Source organism: Chanodichthys erythropterus, chromosome 4 (assembly GCF_024489055.1).
Source record: "Chanodichthys erythropterus isolate Z2021 chromosome 4, ASM2448905v1, whole genome shotgun sequence".
In the NCBI taxonomy this organism is placed as follows: domain Eukaryota; kingdom Metazoa; phylum Chordata; class Actinopteri; order Cypriniformes; family Xenocyprididae; genus Chanodichthys; species Chanodichthys erythropterus.
In genome coordinates, this window is record NC_090224.1 from 13976744 (window position 1) to 14004024 (window position 27281).

The 27281-nt window shown below is 36.4% G+C and overlaps 3 protein-coding genes across 5 annotated transcripts in view; 1 reads left to right on the forward strand and 2 right to left on the reverse strand.

The window, feature by feature from the left end:
• hivep2a (HIVEP zinc finger 2a) overlaps positions 1–380 on the reverse strand; it is a 123384-nt gene extending 123004 nt beyond the window's left edge. The window contains exon 1 of the mRNA XM_067384176.1: positions 265–380. The gene's annotated coding sequence lies outside the window, so the exon portion shown is untranslated. The remainder of the gene's footprint in view (positions 1–264) is intronic.
• Positions 1–17147, forward strand: part of aig1 (androgen-induced 1 (H. sapiens)) — a 43869-nt gene extending 26722 nt beyond the window's left edge. The window contains exons 4-6 of the mRNA XM_067384196.1: positions 10625–10740; positions 12665–12828; positions 16802–17147. Coding sequence (XP_067240297.1) covers positions 10625–10740; positions 12665–12828; positions 16802–16836 — 315 coding nt within the window. The 3' untranslated portion in view covers positions 16837–17147. The remainder of the gene's footprint in view (positions 1–10624; positions 10741–12664; positions 12829–16801) is intronic.
• Positions 1–27230, reverse strand: adat2 (adenosine deaminase tRNA specific 2). Of its 3 annotated transcripts, XR_010894965.1 has the most exons (8): positions 27000–27230; positions 24809–24913; positions 23107–23257; positions 22332–22438; positions 22050–22122; positions 21905–21966; positions 9690–9893; positions 423–503 (listed from the first exon to the last, which is right to left on the reverse strand). XR_010894965.1 is itself a non-coding variant. In XM_067384197.1 (7 exons), exons 1-7 carry the CDS (start codon positions 27090–27092, stop codon positions 402–404), a joined length of 693 nt encoding a protein of 230 aa, XP_067240298.1. In that variant the 5' UTR covers positions 27093–27230; the 3' UTR covers positions 1–401. The 3 variants fall into 3 exon arrangements, 2 of the variants coding, with proteins under 2 accessions (XP_067240298.1, XP_067240299.1); XM_067384197.1 differs by lacking the exon at positions 9690–9893 and having other exon boundaries at positions 1–503; XM_067384198.1 differs by lacking the exon at positions 423–503 and having other exon boundaries at positions 8809–9893.
• Between the last annotated feature and the right edge of the window lie 51 nt (positions 27231–27281).

Consider the following 27281-nt stretch of genomic DNA (forward strand, 5'->3'; position numbering starts at 1 on the left):
ACTCATTCATATATTTTGCAGTCTAATCATCATTTCTTTAAAGCAATCATAAATCATTTATGCATATCGATTATTGGCGATAATGATATTAATTGTATTATTAAGACTGAATAAATCATAACACAGACGATGATGATTATTAATAATAATACATTTACAATGCAGTTTAATTATCATTTATTTAAAACAATTACAAATAGTTTCTGTATATCAATCATAAAAAGGCTACATCTTTCAATATGTACTTCAGTAATTGTATCTCACCATTCGTTCTGCTATCACAGAGCAAGTGTTTGACACTCGAGCAGCATCAATCTGAAGTGTATGCGGCACTTTCACTGGAACGGGAGGATACGGAGTCAATCCCAGGAGTTTTTGACATGGCCTGTCTTGCTTATAGTTCAGGGTCCTCTGAGTGAGATGTGCTGTTTTGTTGGAGGGGATTTTCCGCAGACAGTCCAGGCACGCTTGCCAAAACCACAAGACTCCAAGAGCTTCTCAGCCTGGTGGTCAGAGAAAGAGAGCTGCCATGTTAAATTAAGACAGGGGCCCACAAACACAAGCTAAAATAAAACAAGTCTGGGTCACATTCAAGCTCGTCTCGGTGGCGAAAAATGCACCGTCAGGCCAAATCTACTGATACCCATCCAGCTGAGCGGGGACCTAAACAGGCTCTCCTTGTGGTAGTGGCTGTTTGCGGTGCAGTTTAGGGAGGTATTTAGTGGGGATTCACGCTGCCAAGGGGAGAAGGGATAAGAGGTCATGCGAGCCTTTGTTGACTGGGAGCCGTGGGGAGTATGTCACAACCAGCCTGGGAGGTTAAGCAGGGAAACCCAACACCCGACCTTGGGAGCACTCTCTCCGTCACACTATACCCTCTGTGAGCCTTCTATCAGGCGGCCCGCTGCACAGTTAGCACGCATATCTCCTGTTCGGATTCCACAGGGCTCTGCCGCTTTGACAGGTCGGGGCAAGCTGGACTGTGATAAGACAGCAATGCAAAGTGAATCATGGGCCCTAAACCAACTGGCTCATCTGTCACAAGTAACTCTATCCACAATACCAAACAAGCTGTAGTAGGTGTATATATGACATCCCATTAATCATAGTTGTCTTGTATTTTGCTCTCTTTGTACAAATAATAATCACTATCGATTTCCAAGAAGAGCCTTTTTGTAGGCCAATTTTACTATATTCTATATGCTTTGCCTTTTTTGTCAGCAGTGACTAATGACAAAAAAGGATGTAAATATTTGTTCTGACACTGATTCAATTTGATTACAATTGTTTGCCTTAAACATCATGAAAAACGATTCAATCCGATTCAGTCCCAATTGGTTACTTTGTAATCATTCATAATTATTTTCACAAATATGCTGCTGAATACATAAATACATAACTAGAAAGATAATTCACACTGCAGTCGAATGTAGACCAAATAATACACCAAATATGTACTCTACCTTTCAAATGTTTGGGGACAGTATGATTTTTTTTAAAGAAATGTATACTTTTATTCAGAAAGAGCTTATTAAAATGACTAAAAGTGTCTTTAAAGACATTTATAATGTTACAAAATTGATATTTCGATACATCGATATTTCTTTCTCAAATAAATGCTGTTCTTTTGAACTTTTTATTCATCAAAGAATCCTTAAAAATGTATCATGGTTTCCACAAAGATATTAAGCAGCACAACTGTTTTCAACATTAAAAATAATATAAATCAGTCCCTCCAGAAAAACGCGATTATGCGATCACCTGATTTAATGCATAATCAGCCAAAGTCCGCATATTTATGCGGGGGTCGCATTTTTTTCAAATACGCCGCACTTTCGCCGCATAAATATATAAATAATGTTTCTTAAGCATCAAATCAGCATATTAGAATGATTTCTGAGGGATCATGTGACACTGAAGACTGGAGTAATGATGCTGAAAATTCAGCTTTGACCTCACAAGAATAAATAACATTTTAAAATATATTAAAATAGAAAAGTTATTTTAAATTGCAACACTATTTTACAATATTATTTAGTTACTGTATTTTTGATCAAATATCTGCAGCCTAGGTAAAAAAAAATAAAAATCTTACTAACCCCAAACGTTTGAATGGTAGTTTGATTTTTAGAAATATGCTGATCCAATAAAAAAGAAAGTATAATATTGTGTCGCTAAATCAAGCTACATTGTAGGATTAACAAATATATATTAATGGCACTTTACAGCAAATTTCTAAGTATATTGTCAAAATATTCCAGAATACACATAATAAATAAATAAATCACTTTTAGGAAGGAAAACTACAACAGCTTGCTTTGGTCAAATGTATGCAGGCATTTATGAATAAATAGGTATGCAGAAATCCAAGGGGTATTATTATAGTCATCATAATCGATTATTAAACTCTGTAATCAATGCATTTGAGTTTTTATTATCAGATATGCATTATGATATATTTTTATACCCTTAATGACAAACTATGTCCTTGGTTCAAATACAGAGTGGCAGACCAGAGCCAAACACTAATGTGGCAGTAGCTGAAGCCTTGACACTTTGACCACAGAGTGTTGGGTTGAATCCCAACCAGGACGCAGCTGTGAAATCCTCGCATACGCCGTCTCACCACTGTCAGAAGACAAAAACAAGAAACTGTGCTGCTTAACAGACTCCAGGAGCTGGAAGGTTTGGGCAAAGGTTCTGCCAATGAGCATATTCATCTGGAGCTCTCCATATCATGAAATAACTATCAGTGTCAGAGAACATTAAAGTATAGCTTATCATTGATCACAAAGGATTAAGTGTGATCACCATGCAGGCAGAGGGCTGTTCTTGGAGCTTTAGCTTTTTGCACCCACAGATATAATCTCTCTTAGTCTCGCTTTTCCCACATTGGGCAGATTTGGTCTATTCTGAGATCTGGCAGTTGTGCATCCATAACCGCAACTCATAATTGCATGTGAGGTTATGATTATGACCATTTCCAATGAAACAGACACGATGTATGTGAAGAGAGGGTCCTTGGGGTCAAGCCGAACACTATTCCCAGAAGCAAGGCTGCGCTCAATCTGTGAAGGAAAGTGTGAGAGACATTTTATGATGGAGATAGTCAAGCAAAAAGAAACTAATAAAGTGAAGCAATAGTAGTGTGGTTTATGCCAGAGGCAATGTCAATAATATTTTTAATTTTAGTATTGGATGAAAGTAAAAATGTAAAATAGCACCTGTTCGATCAACTAAACATAAACAGCATAGGAGAGTGACAGGGGAGAGAAGATATTGGTGAATAAAGTCATTATTTTTGTTTTGTTTTTGTTTTCTCATCACTTCATAACATTAAGTTTGATCCACTTTAGTCACATTGATTATTTTAACGATGTCTTTACTACCTTTCTGGACCGCGAATGTGGTACTTGCATTGTTTTCTATGGGGGATAATAAAAACTCGGATTTCATCAAAAATATCTTAATTTGTGTTCCGAAGATGTCTTATGGGTTTGAAACGACATGAAGCTGAGTAATTAATGACAGAAATGTCATTTTTGGGTGAACTAATCCTTTAAATTCATTGAAAGTCATAGGGGATGTGCTGGAGGAGACTTTACAAAGTGCTCACCTCTTGCATTGTCAATACAAGATTTTGGCCAAAAATGTATGCCCCTCTTGATGGAAATAACATCACAACATTTATTTCCATCAAGAGGTGCATGATCCAATCATAGACTCTTAAGCATTTGCCCATTTAAATCCAAACAGCAATTTTTTTTTTTTTTTTTGTCTGGGCAGTGTATATTAATATATATACTTTACACATACTTTTGAAAGACACCAGCAACTAGGCTGGAACTAGGACTCTGAAGAGCAACAGCAAATCATTAACAAGTTAGGCCTCATATTGTGTTTGATTGAATATTTTTGGCCTTCTTTGTTGTCATCTCTGTGTAAATATGTTTTTTGCTAGTTACAATTCACTTACTTGGTATGCAGTTTCAAAACCCACGCCAATCTCTGCTCGAGTGCTCAAGTACAGCCACAAGTCTCTCAGGATCAGCCTGGAGAGGTTGAGATTCATTCCAGCAGATCATGAGGGGTTTTGATAGCGGGGCATTAATGATTACCCCTCACTGTGATTTGTTGGATGGAATGTGTGTGGGTGAATGAGCTCCTTCAAGAATACTTCAGTGTTACATGCATGCCAAGACGCATCTCCACACCTCTAGAAGCATACGTTCTTTGTTTTTTCTGCAGAGGTTTGGCATTATAGCAATTAGACTGTAATCACCGTAATGAAAAGAATAACCATCTATTATCCAAGTGCCAACTTTGACTCCTGACTTGCTTCTGGGAAGCGATGAAAAGGTTTTCTGAATCTTGCAAACTTGTCGCAAACTTGTTTTGTAAATATTTGAGGGCATTGAACAATTAGGGAAAAATCATTATGGTGAAGGAAGATGTACGTACGCATGCACACACAAGAAGAATAGAAGGCACAAAGGTTTAGAGAGAGTATACAATATCACTGCACTGTAAAAAAAAAAAAAAAAAAAAAAGAGAGAAAGAAATTACATATACATATGTCCTGCATGAATCTCCTTTGAATGTACATAAACAGTTAAATTAACATGTTTATTTAGATTATCAATCTTAATGATTGATAAAGTAATCTATATAATAAAGAAATGAACAACTACAATAAACGTCTCATGTACCAACTTAATGTCTTTGTAGCCTGCAGTCAAACTAGCAGCCACTAAATGCACTGTGTCAAACCACACTTACTGAGAGCAGACAGCACAGAATGAGTCATAGACTCATTCACACAAGACGTGTTATAGATGGGGAACAGAATGTAGGGGTCTCGCAACACGTTTATAAAACCATCTTTATTCTCGACACTAATACCGGTTTCACAGACAAGGCACATTCCCAGACTAAAATGCATGTTTTAACTGAAAGCAACTTGTACTGACTCATCTTGAAATATTAGTGCCATTGTTTTGTCTCAAGATGCACACCATAATGTTTTTTTAAGGCACATTTATAAAAGCTATGTAAATGTCTTAATTTAACTAACCAGGTCTGTGTCTTTAAAAACGCTGCACTCATGTTGCTGAGAAAACAGGTAAAGATGTCTGCCTGGATGTGTACATAGACACATTTCTCGAAAGTGGATTGACGATTGATATATACACTAGTGTCCAAAAGTGATGTCAGAAGGGGATATGTGTTTTTTTATAACACTACAAGTTTGATTAAAGCTGCTGTCCGCAGTTTTTCCTCTTTGTCGCCATCTCTGTTTGAAACATGCGATTGCAGTCATATGCGGAACAGTTATCTGTACGTGCGTTGTGCATTGGCACAGCTCGTCAGCGCAGATGAATCTAATGCTTGCTGTCAATCACCGCACCTGTGTGGGTACTTCAGAATCACAGATTCTATGTCTTGAAAGTATGACCAATATAAGAATTTTCACTGGAAAATATAATCTGAACAAGTAAGTAACATGTCTGCCACTTTTGTTTTGAGCAACTGAGGAAAAAAGCATTAGGCCTACAATAAATCACGCTGCCAATGATGATTAAATCTAACGATCGCTTAGTTCGGATCACGTCAAACCGTGCAAATTATTATTAATGTTATATTGTTCTCAAATTGTTATTGTTAACAACATCAGCACTGCGTGACTGTGTATCTAGTGTGTATTAGCATTACCTGTAGATTTCAATTTCTGTAGTCACTCCACAGTCCAAAATCTTTTGCTTTTTGTCTACGGCTGAATCTCCAGTTGTCACTGATGATTGTCATTTGGACCTTTCTGGGTTACAATCCTCCATCAAAATGATAAGTTTAATTATTTCAGCTGCTGAGAAAAGGCTATAAATGTGCCGCTACCGGCAGCTTCCTCACACAACTAGCCTGGATGGGACTCCTTCCTTTGTTTATAGACGTGACGTAATGACGCACAGACGAACTGCTGCATGCTTGAATTTCCCGCGGAAATCCGCCATGTCGCTCTTATTATAAAACATTATTACAAGCTTACTGATAAAGATAATTAGATCGTTTTGAACACTGGCTGGTTATGTACTTGTTCAAAAGTTGATTTTGGATCATTTTTAACCAAAAAAAGTTGCGGACTGCAGCTTTAAACTATCAAAATATGAGGAAAATATTTTATATTTTTTAAATATGATTTAAAAAAAATCAAAACACTAAACTTGGTTAAGCTATTTATCAGACTAAATTATGTGGCAAAAAAGGCAAGCTTCAAATCAATAAGCAAAAAATGCATATAAAAACAAAAAGATCACAGGAAAAGCATAATCAGTTATTAATATTTTGTTGGTTCTCTCTTGTCTTTGCATGTGTTCATAATTTCTTTATATGACCTCCTGGCCAAAAATTATATCTGCACAATTTGGCATGTTTCATTGTGTTATATTAAATAAAACAATTGACTCTGAGCACAACTACTTTAATAATATTTTTTTAAAAAAAATAAATAAATAAAAGGTAAAGATGTCATCACTTTTGGCCACTACTGCTGCATAACCTCTTATGCTCATAGACTGCATTTATTTGAACAAAATTACAGTAAAGACAATGATATTGTGAAATATTATTACAGTTATAATAATTGTTTTCTGTTCCTTCAGAAATCATTCTAATATGCTGTTTTGCTGCTCAAGAAACATTTCTTATTATCATATTATGTTATGTTGAAAACAGTTGTGCAACTTAATATTTTTTTGTAGAAAATAGAAATCGTAATACTTTTTTTTTTAGGATTCTTTGATGAATCGAAAGTTCAAAAGAACAACATTTATTTGAAATAAAATTAAAGTAAATTTTGAAACGATTTGGATTTTGGTCGATTTGGTTATCCTTGCCTAATATAAATATTAATACAGTAATAATTTCTTTTTATATATTATTTATATATAAAGAAAGAAGATATATATATATATATTCATGCAAAACAATCTGTTCAGCCATTAATTTAGTGTCAAGACAGTTATGAGTTATTATAGCTTGTTGCCATTTTATTCTTTCAAATGACTTCATATGACAAGCAAATCTAAAGAGAACATATTGCAAAGCAAAGGCATTAGGTGCAACAGTTGCACAAGGATGCACATAGACCACAACACTTTACACAAAACCCTCAATGACTGTGATAGTCGTCAAACAATTCTTAGCTTTAGAAGGAGGAAGTGACAGAAGAATCATTTTGAAAATCCTTTTGACCACTGATATGTGATATACATACAGTACTATTTGACTATTTGACACTTATTTTGTCACTTGGCTATATGGGATATTTTGTCTTTAGTAAACAAACAAACTCAACTAACTTAAACCAAGTAGTGGCACAGAGAAAAGATATTAAGACTCAAAAAAATCTGCCTTGTTATTTTTTTATAGTTAGCTGCTTATGATACTCTGTAAACATGAACAACACTGGTGAAGACACCAACTACATGCTGAAAACTGAGTTACAGTGAATCAGAGCTGATCAACCAACTTACAGTATATGACTTTTGATTGACAGTGGCCGTTTTTCTAGAACGTTACAGTATCTGTTAGCAGTAACGTGACTCATAAAGCACATCATGGGTTCAGTCACAGGATGACACACACACACACACACACACACACACACACAAATAGCTGCTTTCTCACTGACTGTACATCTCACTCCCGACACTTGTCAAAGACAAGCTCAGACCTGCCGATCTGATGAGACGTCAACTTGCTAAGGACTTAAACACCCAGCATCCGAGTTTTAAGCGGGTTGGCGCATTCACATCTAGGGAAAGCCCGGTAAATGTGGTCTGCTTTTTATTTAGCGTGGAAATATGATTATGTGTTGCAAAAGCGGGTTCAATAAGAGCTGTGGTGGCATGTTAAAAGCATATCAGAATGATCAGCATGTCATGTAATTTCAGTAAGGCTCATAAGTCTTCCTTTGGATGCCGTTTCCACCACAGACATGGGGTCAATTGAGGCAAAATGTGCAGAGAGCGAGAGTTTTGACTGTCTTTATGTAAGAAGGTTGCCATCTGGTGACTAACAGTGGAAGTGAACATGCAAGGAGTCCCATGATAGTTAACATTAAAGGGATAGTTCACCCAAAAATGAAAATTCCGTCATCATTTACTCACCCTCATGTCATTCAAAGCCCAAAAGACTTTGGTTAATACGAAATACATTATGAAGGCGTCGTAAAACGAGTCCGTATGAATTTAGCAGTTTAAGATACGATCGCTTCATATATTGAACAGATTTAACAGAAGAACCATTTTTTTGTTCCCCAAATAACCTTTCAATAAACTTTTTAAATTTTTTTTTAACTTTTAAAGAACCTTTTGTACAATAGATAGTGTATGTTCTTCATGGTACCATCAATGCCAGTAAATAACCTTTATTTCATTTTACGATGTCTTTATGACCTATTTGAATCTTTTAAGTTTTGGTTACCTGGACTTTCGATGGAGAGACAGAAACCTTGCAGATTTCATTAAAAATAATTTGTGTCTTATGGGTTTGGAATGACATGAGGGTGAGTAAATGATGACAAACTTTCCATTTTTGAGTGAACTATCCCTCTAAGTACACAATAAATATCTGTTTTAAAATGATTAGCCTTTAATAGAGTACTTCAGGGATGACGCATTTTTGTAGGCAAAACCCGGAAGCGAGTTTTAGGGCTTCCGGTTCCAACGCTGTCAAGTCTATGGGTATTTTGAATGGGTTTTTGCTAAATCGCCTGAAATAAGGTCTGTGGTTAACAAAGCCTCTAAATATTTTCACGTTTTGATCTATGACATAAAACACACCAGTTATAACCCACTTGTGATTTTTAAACCTTTACTGTGTCTTAAAAACGGCGGTTGCTAACAAATTGCTAAAAGGGACTACTTCCTTTGGCGGGGACTTTAGACGTCATCATGACAAACAGGACATTTGGACAGCATTTCTCATGAAAAAGTGGATAAGTATTCATACACAGCACAGATCATAATCAGTGAGCATGTTTTTAAATAGAGTTGTTTTTTAAATACATACCGTTTATAGCCTACTGTTAGCTTTTTATATCTGACGACTTTATTTAGGCTTCAAAATGTATTTATGTTGTTTTAACTTGTAAAGATTATCTTGATAGACAAATTGTGTAAGTGTCATAACCCTTTGTTAAACAAAAAGCGTATTTTCTGCGATTTTTCAAAAGTCTGTGGGAAAAATGCATAGGCTTTCAACCGAAGGGAACCCGTGCGCCGCTAACTTCCGGGTTGGCCTACAAAAACGTGTCATCCCTGAGGCACTCTATACTGACCTAATATAATATGTTATGTCATCATCGTAACTTTTAACGATCAGTCTATTTTTTCATGCACGATGCACATGGTAGTGTAACCCCTCCTGTTTGAACTGCCTACTCTAAGCGGGACTCGAACCTGGGTCTGGCGGCATGGGAGTCGGGCGCTCTAATAAGCAGTCTCTAGATCAGGGGAGTGAGGTTTACATGCACAGCTCTTCCATTACAGTAGCACTCATAAAAATGAAACAGATGTTCAGCTCTACAAGAAAAAAAAAACAATAAACTAACTGTATGTTACCATCCTTGACTTGAAGTGTTTGTATTGGCTTGCATAATGGTAGTAATGGTTATAATGATGATAGCTCACCCATTCTCGTCACTCACATGGTGGAAAAAGTTCCCGCCCAGGCTTGGCTCGTCTAGCATTCCTCCATCTTTTCATCTGCATGAAACCATGTCAGCTTGTTTGTCAAACACTCGGCTTGAATCCACACCCAGCTTCCTTTTCACTTCCTTTTCTCGTTTAATGAGTAATTTCGCTTGAAGTCGTGTAACCGTTCTATTCTCGGTCCTAACACAGGTGGTCGGAAGAGTGGAACGGCGAGTTAGTTGAGATGGCTGAAAAAAATAGCTGTTTGACATCTCTATTGCATAGATGGTTATTCATAGCCTATTTTTGCCATACACCACTTGCTTTATCCTGCTATGTAAATGTCTTTTATCAACAAGCATTTGTGATCTAGGCTTTTGTGAAGGAACATAAAATAATAGAAAGAATTACGCACCCATTGTTTGGGGTTGATTGAAGTTGTGATCCAGACGCAGTGAAAAACAGCACTTTTGATTCAGTAAATCTGCCTAAAATAAGATGTTTTAAGCAGATTATAGGTACACTTTGTGGTTTGGGTTTCATTCTGTGCAGATTAATAAGCGTTTGGATGTAAATGTGATCCCATTCCACCTGTAAATTACATTTCAACAACTGAGTTTGTTATGATTATCATTGGCCCTCTCGCTATAACCATTTTATAATTTGTTGGCGTTATTAAAGGAAATACTTTGATTGGAGCTTCAAACTTGTAATATTTATAATATAGTCAATAGTCCAAAGGATATCAGAGTAACAGAAGACAGATAGTATAAGAACTGTCAATCTACAGTGAAATCACTTTTAGAAAGTGAACATTTAAAAACTTCCCAGAAAATATGGCATTGCAAGAGCCAGTGCAATGCAATTTGGTGAGATGTTATGCTTTAGAATCATTTGTAAAGCTAACTGTGCTATATTTATGTCCTTTTCAGCACACAACAGTTCTTCCTTTCATCATAATTGAGATGAGAACAACACACCATCGATATCCCAGCAGGTCCTGTGGACTCTTGGCGGTGTGCACGTTTGCTGTGGGATATGTTGTATGGTAAATCTCCCCTTCCAGCACAGTCATTTTTAATATCACACTGGGTTAATTTACAAAGGACTCCCTGTAGGTATGATGATCAGGGGAAATTGACTTTGCATTGTTCTAGCACAGTGTCAATCAAAAGATAGATTCCATCTGGCCACCTGATCTTCATGACCTCCAAATCATTCCCTTATGTCTTTCTGCACAGTAATTAATTTGCCCGAATTCTGGCACTTTCCATGAATAGGGTAAACTATGGTCTCACGTTACATTGTAAAAGCATTAGAGGCACAAATCCCATGTAAACTATCATCTAACATGAAATTAACCTAGCAAGGGAGGTAGTTTTAAACACATTAAATGTCTGTATCCCCACTTAAAATGGAGACTTTGGCATGTCTCTTTATAGAACATTTAAGTAACTACAAACCAACAAATGGTTAACTAGCTACGGGCTATACTGCGTCCCTGTTACACATTCTGGTGTAGTTTAAAAAAATAACACCAACAACAATAATAATAAGTATTGTTATTGTTGTTGTTAATATTATTATTAATAAATATGTTATCATATTAAAAATAATGTTATAATAATAAATGTAAAAATGAATAAATAATACGATAATAATAGCTATTAATTAGTATCTTATATTTTAATAAATATTATTGTTATTAATAATAATGAATATTAGTAATTACGATTTATAAATATAATAAAAGGTGATGTTATAATTAATAAATACATAATAAATGTATTTATACATATTAATAATTATTTTAATAATTATTATAATTATTATTGTACATATTATTAGTATTTTTAATAATGATTGTACATATTATTATCATTATTATTGTACATATTATTAGTATTATTAAAATAATTATGAATTATTATCCTACACATAATGAGGTGATGTTATAATTAATTAATAAATAATGATAAATAAGATTAATCATACATATTAATCATTATTATACGTATATAATCATAATTCTTGGCTAAACAAATAACAAAATACACAAATCCAGACTTTTACACTATTTAGACCCAATTCTCAAATTGGCAACAGGGTTGGAAAAAAATGGTAAGCCTCATAAAATGAATAGAAAATAAAAAGTTCATATAACATTCAGTTTGACCTCCTGCGGTTGACAACATTTGTTGAAAAAAGATATTTTAAGAGTTTCAAGCCCTGTTTTGTACCCAATTCATGGAAAGTGCCTTTTGCAGATACAACCCCAGATTCATTGCCCCAGAATTCTTTGGAAAATTATCAGGCAAGGATTTATTTAGTCTTGCATATAACAGATTAATTAGCAATGTTAAGAAAGTCCTTGCAGCCATACTAAACTAGCCTGACAGCACGGAGGAGGCTTCTGTCAAAATCACCTTAAGTACAAGATTATCAGCACACACCTCTCTGTCTTATTTCCATTCCCTAAATTAAGCTGATTAGGCATTGCTTTTTTATTTAGTCAGGGAATAAGAAATGCCTGCAGTTGTTAAATCCATAGGCAGCTTTACATGAGGATTACCTTCCAGAGACAGCTTTTATACACTGTCTGAGAAAACAAGGCATTTGAAAAGTAGGTAGATGGGCCTTCTTTAATATTCATCAAATATTAAAGCTAAGGTTATGAGTGCAAGAGTAGATTAAACAGACACAATCCATTACATAAACGGACTGTCAGGCTGTAGATTATAACCATGTGACCGCATTAAAATTGCTCTAGCAAAAAAAATTATTGAAGCAGCACTGCATCGTAACAAAAAGAGCAGTGTCTAGCATTCACAGACGTGAATGGTAGACACATTGATAGTGCGGTGACTGCTTCTGCAGCCTTTCAAACGCTGGATTTAGCAGACAGAAGGACAGACACATTACACAGATCACGGGTGCAAAGGTAACAGATTTTCTCTGTCTCGCTCTCATAGGATGTGCTGGGTACACAGCATGACGGGGGTGTGGGTTTATCCTTTGCTGGAGCACATCGGGCCCATGGCCAGAATTTTCTTCTTCATCTGCCTCACGGCTCTGATCAACGTCTACTACGTCTTGGGAGAAATCCTGAACAACTACATCTGGGATTCCTCAAAGAGTAAGTTAAAGGGATAGTTCACCTAAAAAAAAATTTAAATTCTGTCATCATTTATTCGCCCTCATGTCAGTCCAAACCTGTATCTACTGAGGAACAACAACAACACAAAAAAACCCCACCATAAATGACCATAAAAGTTCATATGACTCATGCACTACTGTATTCCAAGTCTATATGATAGCTTTGTGTGAGGAACAGATAGGGAAGCACCAATTTTAAAATCTGGCTGATAAGCCATGTATTTTCATCTTATAGCTGGATAACTATGGAACAGGGCCGGATTGGGACTCATTTTCAGCCCTGGAGTTTCATGCCTTAGACCGGCCCACTTTAATTCACGACTGACAATATTAAAATAATATAATTAAAACCTCAGTATATAAGTCTGCAGTAGTGCACTGTTCTCTACAGCCTTGTAATTAATTGTATTTTCAAAAATATTTTCAAAAATTATAGTACAAAAAATGCTAAAATTTGATATAGAGTCATTTTTATAGTTATAATAATGATTTTATAATGTGAACCATTGATTAATTCTCTAGCCATCTAGTGGCTGCAGTTAAAAATTCATGTTATTTTAATTTTAATTTAATTAAGTGTTTGCTTTCCAGTAGATGGCAGCAATCGTCCACTAAACCCAGGCACATTTTTCATGTCTATCACTATGAATGAAAATGAGAAATGTAGATCTTTATTAAAGTTGATTTACAAAATGTTTTGCTATTTTATATAAATGTATATACTTAATTTATTACAAACTGAGGCAAATAAATAACACAAAATACCATAAATCCCCCAAAATTGCACAACTTTACAGTAAAATATTAAAGTATTACGTTTGTTTAAAAAAAGTTACAGTATGTCACAAAATCACATTTTACTGTCAGGTTATGTAAGCTAATTGGACAGAAAAATGAATATTGTTGGCCAATATGTAATAGCATAGCTAGCAACATAACATAAGTGATAGGCCCTATATTTTATTATTTGCCTACTATTATTACAATACGAGTAATAGCTGCTTTATCTTTTACATGTTTTCCCCTCTTCCCTTTTATTTATTTACGTTACTTAAATCGGCCTCCGGTGGCTTAGACCTTTTGCCTTACCATAATTTAGTGTTGATTTAGAACTTGTCCTGTTTCCCCTACAGACGTCACCTCATCCCTTCTTCTCGTATACTTTTGAGTGAGTTGTCTTCTCCGGGCGCACACTCCGAGTCCCTCCCGACCTGGTTAATTTACCCATTGAGTGACATGATATCATTGATGTTATGTGCAAATGAGCAGTAAAAACCCGATCGCGCATTCGTTAGTTTTTTTTTTTTTCTCGCACGTGTGCCCCGTGCCGCCCCTGGCAAGATGCCGCCCTGGGCCATTGCCCATGTCGTCCAGGCCTAAATCCGTCACTGACTGGTTTTAAAAGTTGGGCTACTCGGCTTAGTACATTTGGCCGCGTCAATAGTTTCTAGAGCATCCATATTTCAACATAGTGCCATGCAACACCGGTCCTTGCGGCCAAGTAAACAGACCAGCCCACCGGGAATCCTATGGATGCTTTTTTTCGCCACGAAAAATTATTATTGCAACTTTTTTCCTTAGAATTCCTTTTTTCCCTTTGCTCACTTCCTATGGAAAAGAGCGGTGTAAACACCAACCTTTTGTGTTCCTCAGCAAAATAAAAATTCATACAGGATTGGAATGACAATGACAGGACTATCCCTTTAAGTGAGTGTGTGCATTTCTGATTTTGTGTTTTCCACCATTGACTGGCTACATGTGTGAGTTGAATGTTTATCATGTCTAGCTACAAATTTTCTTGCTCCCCCACCCACGCCGGGATAATGGCTACATTATACACTTTCCCTCAAGTACATATACATCCCGCTTAGCTTCCTGATGCACCCACGCACACTCCTCCACCTGTTAACACTATAGACTGAGAGCAGTGCATCGTGGGTGTAGTGCCGCCAAAGGCAGCGCACAGCAGATGGGAACAGAGCCCGTGAGCAGTCTGAGAGCAGCAGACGGCGAAGGCTTCTCTTCCTCCCACCTGTTTGACACTGACCTGCAAATCACCAAGGCAGCATACACACACACAGACACACTCTCTCTCCTATGGAGCTGATCTTTGTCCCTTTGTCCTCAGTGCAAGATCTCCCTCTTATGTCCAAAGCAGCAGTACTGTAATCTCCAGCAGCCCCTCCAGCTAAACTAACCATGAACACTTCCGTCACTAATGCTTTGTGCTGTTGTTCACTCTGACTCACGGTTTGAACAGCTTGTTGAAATGCACAATCAGTTGCCAAGAGATCACAGATCTTGAATATGTCACTGCAGTATCCAACAATTATGCTAAAATATTAAAGAAATCTACTAAAGGAACCGTTGAAGAGAATACTAATGTTTTGTGATGCATATTATATGGCATCAGCTTTAGTTACTGCATTTTAATTACCAGCATAATTCTGAAGATGCAAGCAAGAATGAAACCACAGACTGATAATGATTATTACTAATTGCAATTCACAAAATACACCAATCAGGCATAACATTATGACCACCTTCCTAATAGTTTGTTGGTCCCCCTTTTGCTGCCAGAACAGCTGCAAATGGACTCCACTAGACCCCTGAAGGTGTGCTGTGGTATCTGGCACCAAGATGTTAGCAGCAGATCCTTTAAGTCCTGTAAGTTGTGAGGTGGGACTTGTTTGTTCAGCACATCCCACAGATGCTCGATTGGATGGAGATCTGGGGAATTTTGAGGCCAAGTCAACACATCAAACTCGTTGTGCTCCTCAAACCATCCCTGAGCAATTTTTGCTTTGTGGCAGGGTGCATTTCGCAAATCATCACACTGTCTCCACCGGCTTGCCTTCTTCCCATAGTGCATCCTGGTGCCATGTGTTCCCCAGGTAAGCAACGCACACGTACCTGGCCATCCACGTGATGTAAAAGAAAACGTGATTCATCAGACCAGGTCACCGTCTTCCATTGCTCCGAGGTCCAGTTCTGATGCTCACGTGCCCACTGTTGGCACTTTCGGCGGGTGGACAGGCATGGGCACCCTGACTGGTCTGCGGCTATGCAGCTCCATACACAACAAACTGTGATGCACTTTGTATTCTGACACCTTTCTATCAGAACCAGCATTAACTTCTTGAGCAATTTGAGCTACAGTAGCTCATCTGTTGGATCAGACCACACAGGCCAGCCTTCGCTCCCCACATGCATCAATGAGCCTTGGCAGCCCATGACCCTGACGCCGGTTCACCACTGTTCTTTTCTTGGACCACTTTTGATAAATACTAACCACTGCATACCGGGAACAGTTTGAAGATGCTCTGACCCAGTCGTCTAGCCATCCCATGTCAAACTCGCTCAAATCCATACGCTTGCCCATTTTTCCTGCTTCTAACACATCAATTTTGAGGACAAAATGTTCACTTGCTGCCTAATGTATCCCACCCACTAACAGGTGCTGTGATGAAGAGATAATCAGTGTTATTTACTTCATCTGTCAGTGGTCATAATGTTATGCTTGATCGGTGTATCAGTTAAGTTCATAATATAATCATCGGTTATCAGTATCTGTCAAAACATCTATAGAGTAATGCAGGGATGACATATTTTTGTAGTCCAGCCCAGAAGTTAGCATAACCCTGATTTCCTAGACAAAAACCCAACAGGATTTTTCCATTGGCTTTTCACAAGAGGGTATTACTGATGTATTTTATATTGTAGAAGAAAACATGAAAATGTCATGAGTTTGTGGTCATCACAGACCTTATTTCAAGCATTTAACCAAAAGCCCATTTAAAAACCCATTGACTTCAGGAAGATGGAACAGGAAGTGCTAAAATACCTCGTTTCTGGGTTTTGGCCTACAAAAATATGTCTTCCCTGAACCACTTTATTGGTGCATGCCTAATGATATCCATATAAAAATGCTTTTTTTTCCCCTCTCTTTCTAGGCACTCTGGAATCAGACAAGACCAAAATGGACTGAAGACCACCATCTCTTTCTCTTCTTCTTTCAAACCAATATTTATCTCATCCTCATTACTGCCCCTTAACTAAAGCACAGACCTGTATTGGCTTGAAAATTAAATTTAATAATTCATGCATTTAATTTATGGTATGAATGTTACCGTATTTCAGAATACCTCAAGCATTGTGTACTAAACTGAATGATGTGTACTATACACACGATCTCTTCGCGTGTCCAGAGCCAGTGTTAGAAAAAGTCACATTACATATATGACTCATGTCAGGTATTATTTATTTACCAAGGGATGATTTATGAGGGATTGTGTCATTCTTTGCCCCAGTAAAACAAATAAGCAACAGCTTTATATCCACAATAGCATATGGCAAACGACAATGAGCACAAGATAATTTGATTAGATGGGCTGTTTGTGGGCCTTCGTAAAAGTTTTTAGACTAAGCTCAGCAGATATTGCCGCATGAAATCCAAACATTGTTAGAAGAGAAACTGACTTGTTGGAAAGGCATTTTCCTATTTGGTAACACTTTACAATAAGGCCACATGAGGTAAGATATGAGCAATATATTTTTAGATCATTTATTAAGTCACCATGAATTCTTGTTTTTTTATTTTATTTTATGGAATATTTAAGTATTTATTAAAAATTGTTTATTCATGCACATCATTATTTTTGGAAAATTCATGTGCCCTCATAATCTTCAATCAAAATAACTTGCGCTTCCTACTTTCAGCGACATATCTTCTCTGATGATGTGTTTACTGCTGCGAGGGCGGGACAACTTGTCACTCACGTGAGATTGACCAATAGCAATCAATTCCCCCGATGGACAAGTCCCGCCCTACATTTTTCTTGTTCGAGAAGCCACTATAGGTCACTATAGGGAAGGAAAGACGATCGCATCTTCCATTTCATGCTGACTTTAATCTTTGTACATGGTAATGCTCGCTTTGGCGCTTTTCCACTTCATGGTACAGCTCGGTACGGCTCGCTTAAACAGTACCACCCCGGTTAAGATTCCAAGTGTGCCATACCGATACTAAAATGTGACAGGTAAACACTGCAGATCACTGATTGGTCCGAGAGAATTGTCATTACCAGCATCATTGGACTCAATGGCGTCGCACACAACCGTGTCTCGGTAGCGGCATACTTAGTGCGCTTTATTTATTTTCTTTTTTCCCCCATCACATATTTTAGTAATCATCATAAATTAGGTATCATTCAAAAGTTTAAACACTGACTGAAAATTCGTCCTGTGAAAAACGCTTTAAAATCGAGCATTGCGTTAAGATGAAAATGGTACTTTAAACCTTTTAGCAGGCTCAATTTTTGTGATATCAACTTCAAATTTGGAACACAATTTGGTTAGACATATGGCTTTGATTTTGTAGCAATTTTAGAGTCCAAATTACTTTGTAAAATATACATTTTGTGTGAAATAAAATGTTTTTTAGTTCAATACATTTTCTTTAGAGTAAACAAACTTTTATAATTTTTTTAAGCTTCTTTCACTTCTGCAATAATCTGTTGAGTGTCTTTTTTAAAAAAGACACCAACCTTAGGTCTGTATTCCAAAGCAATCATGAATTACAAACTTTTAAGTTCAGAGCAAAGCTCAAAAAGGTGTCTGACATGTAACGCAGAACCTGATTTCACCAAGTGTAAATTTTTGTTGATCCTGGAACAACATTCCAATCAACTAAACTCTCCAATCTGATTGCAGTTTAAGTCAATTTTAGGCTTACAACCAGGGTTAGGTGGTTCTACATCAGTGTTATTCACCTATCATTTCCCTCTGATTTCAGGGATAAGTTATGGGTAGGGTTAGGTTTAGGGGTAGGGATATGGTTATGAATTAAATTTTCAGACAGAAATGTTCCAGGATCAACAAAATATGCTGACCCAGGAACACGTCTGACTCCGCAAATTCAGGACGTGTGACAGGTAAATAAAATACATGTTCATTTTTGTTCAAGTTCATAAAAAAATGTATTTTGTAAATGTTTTAACATTTAAAAGTTAACAAATGGAACCCTATTGTAAAGTGTTACCTGCAATTTAAATAACTTTTTATCTTAAAAGGATGTAATTCTTCATATCTCATGGATATGACTAGCCTTTTTGTTTCCTTCACTAACATGTTGTTTTTTCTTTTTTTATTAAAAAAAACTTGTGAAAATCACTTTTTCTCATTGTCATTTTTATGTTCTTCCGAAGCTGTAGACGTAAGGAAGGGTGAAACGAAACCTACAGTCTTCACTCAGCTATTTTCTTTCTCCCCTTACACACAGACGCACCACAATTCTGTGGGAAAAGTAGAGCCAACCGTTCAATTACAGAGGAAAAAATTGTTGTACTTATGATTTAATGTTTGGCCTATATTTTCTCTGGCCTTTTTGCCCTGGCCTTTTAAGAAACAGATGTTGCCCAAACATAACAATTCCTTTGTGCAGAGCTGGACATTCTTTTAATGAGAAACACACACATTTCAGGCCTGAGGAAAAGGTTTGTTCGACAAGGAATAACAATCACCTTTTGATGGACAAGTCCAAATAACCAGGGCCCTGCTGAACCTCATCCCCTTAAAGTACGATTTAAAGTCCGAAATGTCTCCCAAACAGCCAAGAAAAAGAATTTGGTGCAACTGAAAAGTAAAATGCCATGAGATAAAAGCGGATACGAGAGGAGCAACAGCCTCTCGGGCTGTTTCAAAGAAAACCGATAATGAGAAACCTTGTATTATCACATTTAAATTTTCAGACGAAACTGTCAAAATACTCTCCGGTTTTATATTCACACCCCATCATGCATTATTTTTTTATTCTCGGAGGAATCGTCAAAAAATAGATGCAGAATACCTTCAACAATGACTGGCAATTAAATGTAATTATGATCCATCATAAATATTACACTTAAAATTCAGATAGGTCTGCCTGACAACAGTCTTGTTGACAATTTAGTCTGGGCGCTGTGTGTTTGGCAGTGTGTGGAGAGAGTGTGTGCGTGTGTGTGCTTAAATTCTCTGTCAAGAGTGTTAATTTCAGAACGACACTTCATAGTCTCCTCATTAACACTGCCTCTCCTGCATGTAGAAGTACCAAACTGAACGGTTCCCTAACGTGTATTAACAAACTTTAAAAAAAAAAAAAATGTAAATGAGGTGAGTACAGCTGATTTGTGTAGAAAGGTGTGCAGAAAGTTCAACACTCTTCAGCAATAATATATATTATATTATATATATATATATATATATATATATATTTATTTATTTTTTTTTTAAGGTCCGATTTTTATTAATCTCATTTAATAAAATGAGATTAAATCCAAAAGTATATTTATGTAACTAGTAATGTGCGTTACTTGTACTTGTTGTAATGCGTTACTTTGATTCACCCTGTGAATGAAGCATTATAAAATACCGTCTATAGATGAGACAAAATATTGTTCTCATTCCATGTGAACAGGGACTGCGTAGGTGGGTGCAGCTTGTTTTATGATGTTCTTTATTCGTACTGACTCATGGCGTAACACTGCCAGGGCATAACACCTGTCAAATGCTTACCAGGTGTGGGACCAGTGCTCTGTTGTTTTGAATCGGTTACTAAGATCATACTACTTACACAATGAATCTAAATGATTATTTGTATTTATTAATGACAGCTCCTGTCATTTCAACATCAAGATAGTACATTCATATTAAAAAGCCAGCTGTGAGCTCTCAATGTCTGATCATTCATCACAAAACAATTAAACCCATGGGTTCTCTACTTACAATGACAATAACAGAGCAGTAACTGACCGAGGAAATGTTTCAAATTCATATGATATGGCCGGCAGAACCCATAACCGTGTAAGACGACAGGCTTTGAAAAATGACAGACCTAAAGATCTCAGACACCTCATATCTACTTCCAAAACCGCTTGATTTCTCTTTCATACGCACCCACAGAAAACCCACTTCCAGCCACTAATAACACATTACATTGCAATTTAATAATGTGGGGTTTCGAAACCATTATGGTATCGCTCGTGAGAGCTAAGTTATACTTTAATAGCCAGAAATGCAACACGACATGAATACTTTCACTAATGGAGGTGAGCAAATCAGGGTTGTTATTAACTAGAACTATTATAAATGTTTTTGTTAACTGAAATGAAGCTGGAATTAAATTTGACGCACGAAAGTTACTATTTTGAATTAATAATTAAAAAAAAAAATTAAAAATGATAAAAACATAAAATGACTAAAAATCAAACTAAAATTAAAATGAAAGCTGAAAATATAAAAATAAGAATTAGTGCGTGCGAAATAAATATAAAAAAAAGGCAAATCAAAGGAAAGATCATCAAATATTTCACCTAAAATGAACAATTTAGTTATTATTTTCTAACCCTCATGTCATAACAAACCTGTGTGACTTTTCATCTTCCAGGAAACACAAAAGGATATAAAACAAAGCTATGTTTTATGATACTTTTTAATTTTTTTTTTTTTTTTGCCATATTAAAGCTTGACAGCCTCAGTCTTCATTCAAACTGGTGGGTATTCTTTATAAAATTCACCTTTTTTGCTCCATGGAAGAAAAAAAAAGTAGGGTGAGAAAATAATGACAGAAATTAATTTTTTTACTATCCCTTTAAAGTTTCTTGCAATGAAGTAAGTGGAAACACCACCTGGGTCTGCCCTACATCTGCTAGTGAGTCCAAGACTGAGATCATTGAGAGTTCACAACCAGTGTTCTGGGTTGTTTAAGGACACAAAGAGAGCAAAAGCTGGAGAAGAACCTGTGCTTTAATGCAGAACAGGCCCAGTCTTTTGCTTCTACATGCTGTGAAGAGATTCACTGCGTCCAGCCACAGAGAAGAAGAGGCCTGGAGGTTTACGAGCGATGCGGTCTGGCTAATGAGCCAATGTGGTTCCTCAAATAGATTAAATCAATGATCTCAAAAAGATGGCAAAATCATTGAGATACAAGGTCTTGTAAAAGTCTGAATGTTCAAATATTTTCCACTTCAGCTCAAAGGAGCAATTGTTTCTCTCTTCTCATCTTGCGGTCCTCGATTTACCTGAATGACTACAGCTCCACCTGGTGGACTATTCGAATCTTTCCTCACTTTAGGTTTGGGAGCTAACAAATGGGAGAAAAAAACATCATGTCAATGAAAACATCAATAGACATTATCATGCATTCATTAAAAAGATTTCCCTTACCATTTGGGTTTTCTTGTTTGTAAAATGTCTTGAGCATTTCAACGGCTTCTTCCGCTCTGTAGCCTGCGATGCACTGTAATAAGCAAATAAGCATGTGCTACATCAAAAATATGCAATGTGGTCTAGACTAAAATCTAGGGAATGTGGAAGTTCCTACAAGAAAAATATTCTAGCCACACAGAACGGCTGAGCAAAATTATGAATTTTAGGAACTGGCTTCCTTTTGGAGCATGAGCTGGAATTCAAATTTAACTGGATAGGAATTGGAGGGAATTCTTTTACCTTAAATGTAGTTCCAGTGTGTGGTAAATGATCTGATGAGACGTCTAGGACAGAGCCACAGCCTCCGAACCGCTCATTTTTGCACCCATATACAACAAGAGGTATGTCTGACTAAATGTTAAGGTGTCCATTTAGTGATGACATGATCATTTAATACTGCTAGACAATAAAAACCTAATAAAAATTAATAGTTTTATGCAGCAAGGATGCATTAAATTGATCAAAAGTGATAGTAAAGACATTTATAATGTTACACACGATTTCTATTTCAAATAAATGCTGTGCTTTTGAATTAAAGAATCAGAAAGAAAAAATGGTTTCCACAAAAATAATAAGCGGCACAAATGGTTTCAACATTAATAAAAATAATAAATGTTTCTTGAGCACCAAATCAGCATATTAATGATATATATATATATATATATATATATATATATATATATATATATATATATATATATATATATATATATATATATATAATCATTATATATAATGATTTCTGAAGGATCATGTGACTGAAAACTCAGGTAATGTCATCACAGGAATAAATTACATTTTATAATATATTCACAATAGAAAACAGTCATTTTAAATTGCAATAACAGTCAAAATATTACTTTTTTTAATGTATTTCTGACCAAATAAATGCAGCCTTGGTGAGCTTCTTTCCAAAAACATTAAAAAAATCTTAGCAACCGCAAACTTTTAAATGGTAGTGAATGTGTAAACAGCATTAAACTAATAGTAAACCACATTTTGGCTTCAAGGATACGAAGCAGGCGCAGAGCAGCTGCACACATGATACATGGCTCCACTGTCACATAAAGTACAGTCTGTTCACACACCTCCTTCGGGTCCTTCTCTCTGAAACGGCACCAATCGAGCACTTGATCCAGTGCCACCATTTCTGCATGCCGAGTAGCCTTGAGCAAAGCAGGCACAGACGTCAAGTTGTTTCATCTAGTCCAAAGTTTCTCCCTGCTTTACTAGGAAAAAAACCATTAATCAAAATGCCCTGACATAACATAAACTGTAATATATGGGTCAATGGGAAATAAGGATGTTTGAGATGACAAAAAGAAGAAATTATTCTAAAAATCTAGTTCATAACAAACTGCAAGTGCTAAGTTCTTAGAAATGTACATTATGCAACCACTTAAGTGAAACATAATCAAATAGTTTCCTTAAACCTTGAGTATAAACTCTTACTTAATCATTTACAAGAAAATAAGCCTTGTAATGAGACTTCTTTTTTACAATCTCTAAACTGTAACACCACATACACATTTTGACTATCAAAATGAATTTAAATTCAGAAAATGAAAACATGATATCCATCACATTCCATCATAGAAGAGGTGTATTCACATCACAGTCTTAATAAATATATGTATTTAGCAGATCCGAAAAATATGATTGTATAAATTATAATTTGCAGATACATTCTGGAGCATAGGGTTATAGTTAGCTAGATTAAGTGTTGTTTTTATCTTACACATAATTACAATAACTGTAATAAATTTACGGAAGAGGATTAGGGGCCAAGCAATAATAAAAAAATAAAACCATCTCGAGATTAAAGTTGTTAAATTTCGAGAAAAAAGTCGAGATAAAATGTTGAGAATAAAGTCATTAAATTACGAGAAAAAAGTCAGACTATGAGAACAAATTCGTAATTTAACGAATTTGTTCTCGTAATTTAATGACTTTTTTCTTGTAATTTAACAAATTTGTTCTTGTAATTTAATGACTTTTTTCCTTGTAATTTAAAAGAATTTCTTCTCATAATTTAACGACTTTTTTCTTGTAATCTAACGAATTTGTTGTCGTAATTTAATGACTTTTTTCTCGTAATTTAACAAATTTGTTCTCATAATTTAATGACTTTTTTCTTGTAATCTAACGAATTTGTTGTCGTAATTTAATGACTTTTTTCTCATAATTTAACGAATTTGTTCTCATAATTTAATGACTTTTTTCTTGTAATTTAACGAATTTGTTGTCGTAATTTAATGACTTTTTTCTCGAAATTTAACGAATTTGTTCTCATAATTTAATGACTTTTTTCTTGTAATCTAACGAATTTGTTCTCATAATTTAATGACTTTTTTCTCGTAATTTAACGAATTTGTTCTCGTAATTTAACAACTTTTTTCTCGTAATTTAATGACTTTATTCTCAACATTTTATCTCGACTTTTCTCGAAATGTAACATTTTTCTCATAATTTAACGAATTTGTTCTCGTGATTTAACAACTTTTTTCTCATAATTTAATGACTTTATTCTCAACATTTTATCTCGACCTTTTTCTCGAAATTTAACGAGTTTTTTCTCATAATTTAACAAGTTTAATCTCGAGATGGTTCTATTTTTTTATTATTGCTTGGCCCTAATCCTCTTCCGTATAAATTGCATCATACTAAATTAGGATTCTTTAAATATCAATAATTAGTCACATTGTGAAGTCACTTACATTTTTTGTTTCATTCACCTCATTTCTTCCTTTTCCAATAATCTCATTGTTGTAAACCATTAGACAGCCAACTGGAACCTCGCCATTCTCAAGGGCCTCAATTGCCTTTAAAAGCAATTCATACGTTTAATATTATAGTCTCAAAACAACCCAAAGTACTATTACCATACACCATTACTATAACAATCAAAATATCATAGCAACTTCAGTTATTATATACAATATCTCACAGAAGTGAGTACACCGCTCACATTTTTCTAAATATTTAATTATATCTTTTCATGTGACAACACTGAAGAAATGACACTTTGCTACAATGTAAAGTAGTGAGTGTACAGTTTGTATAACAATGTAAATTTGCTGTCCCTTCAAAATAACTCAACACACAGCCATTAATGTCTAAACCGCTGGCCACAAAAGTGAGTACACCCCAAAGTGAAAATGTCCAAATTGGGCCCAATTAGCCATTTTCTCTCCCCAGTGTCATGTGACTCAGTGTTACAAGATCTCAGGTGTGAATGGAATTAAATTTGGTGTTATCGCTCTCAATCTCTCATACTGGTCACTGGAAGTTCAACATAGCACCTCATGGCAAAGAACACTCTGAGGATCTGAGAAAAAGAATTGTTGCTCTACATAAAGATGGCGTAGGCTATAAGAAGATTGCCAAGACCCTGAAACTGAGCTGCAGCACGGTGGCCAAGACCATACAGCGGTTTAACAGGACAGGTTCCACTCAGAACAGGACTCGCAATGGTCGACCAAAGAAGTTGAGTGCATGTGCTCAGCGTCATATCCAGAGGTTGTGTTTGGGAAATAGATGTATGAGTGCTGCCGGCATTGCTGCAGAGGTTGAAGGGGTGGGGGGGTCAGCCTGTCAGTGCTCAGACCATACGCCGCACACTGGATCAAATTGGTCTGCATGGCTGTCATCCCAGAAGGAAGCCTCTTCTAAAGAAAGCCCACAAACAGTTTGCTGAAGACAAGCAGATCTGGGTCTGATGAGACCAAGATAAACTTATTTGGTTCAGATGGTGTCAAGCGTGTGTGGCCGCAACCAGGTGAGGATTATAAAGACAAGTGTGTCTTGCCTACAGTCAAACATAGTGGTGGGAGTGTCATGGTCTGGGGCTGCATGAGTGCTGCTGGCACTGGGGAGCTACAGTTCATTGAGGGAAACATGAATGAGCAGAGCATGATCCCCTCCCTTCGGAGACGCAGGCCGCATGACAGTATTCCAACATGTTAATGACCCCAAACACACCTCCAAGATGACCACTGCCTTGCTAAAGAAGGTGATGGACTGGCCAAGCATGTTTCCAGACCTAAACCCTATTGAGCATCTGTGGGGCATCCTCAAATGGAAGGTGGAGGAGCACAAGGTCTCTAACATCCACCAGCTCCGTGATGTCGTCGTGGAGGAGTGGAAGAGGACTCCAGTGGCAACCTGTGAAGCTCTGGTGAACTCCATGCCCAAGAGGGTTAAGGCAGTAATGGTGGCCACACAAAATATTGACACTTTGGGTCCAATTCGGACATTTTCACGGTCTTGGCCACCGTGCTGCAGCTCAGTTTCAGGGTCTTGGCAATCTTCTTATAGCCTACGCCATCTTTATGTAGAGCAACAATTCTTTTTCTCAGATCCTCAGAGAGTTCTTTGCCATGAGGTTCCATGTTGAACTTCCAGTGACCAGTATGAGAGATTGAGAGCGATAACACCAAATAATTTAACACACCTGCTCTCCATTCACACCTGAGATCTTGTAACACTAATGAGTCACATGACACTGGGGAGAGAAAATGGCTAATTGGGCCCAATTTGGACATTTTCACTTATTCAATTTTGTGGCCAGCGGTTTAGACATTAATCTTATTTTGTTAATTTACACTGTTATACAAGCTGTACACTCACTACTTTACATTATAGCAAAGTGTCATTTCTTCAGTGTTGTAACATGACAAGATATAATAAAATATAAAATCAAATAAAATAAAATACAAAAATGTGACTCACTTCTGTGAGATACTGTATAATACTCAAGACACAAAATTACTAAATAAATACATACACACTTTTTCGACAAAGGCAATCTCACAGTGAAAGTAATAATACTATACCGCAGTTACTATGGTATTGGAGGGGAAATTGCAGTTATCATGGTAAATAGAAACAGTAAACTTCAGTCTTTACCATGTCAAACGCCTTTGACATCCATGTTTGAATCTCACTATCTGATGGCTGCAGAAAAACACTCTTCCCGGGATTAAAACTGTCTGCTTGCATCTCTATCAGTATCCTCAACAAAAGTATAACCGTATATATAAAGCAGTACAAATCTGGGAAAAGTAGCGTTTTGTTTACACGCGCACGTGCTTTCGGCGGAGCTTAATACTGGATGGACCTTCCAGTGAGAGCGGTGGATCGACCGCATAATCGATCAATCGACTCAATCTGTTATCTGTAGTTCGCCTG

What these genes read in the sequence shown, in the direction of transcription:
- adat2 (XM_067384197.1), bottom strand. Translation starts at nt 27,092, where the DNA reads ATGCAAGCAGACAGTTTTAATCCCGGGAAGAGTGTTTTTCTGCAGCCA. An exon ending in TGTCAAAGGCGTTTGACATG is followed by an intron (nt 24,914 to 26,999) that starts GTAAAGACTGAA and finishes TTGCTTTTAAAG; the next exon opens with GCAATTGAGGCCCTTGAGAA. An exon ending in AGCTGCTCTGCGCCTGCTTC is followed by an intron (nt 22,439 to 23,106) that starts GTATCCTTGAAG and finishes ACATTTAGTCAG; the next exon opens with ACATACCTCTTGTTGTATAT.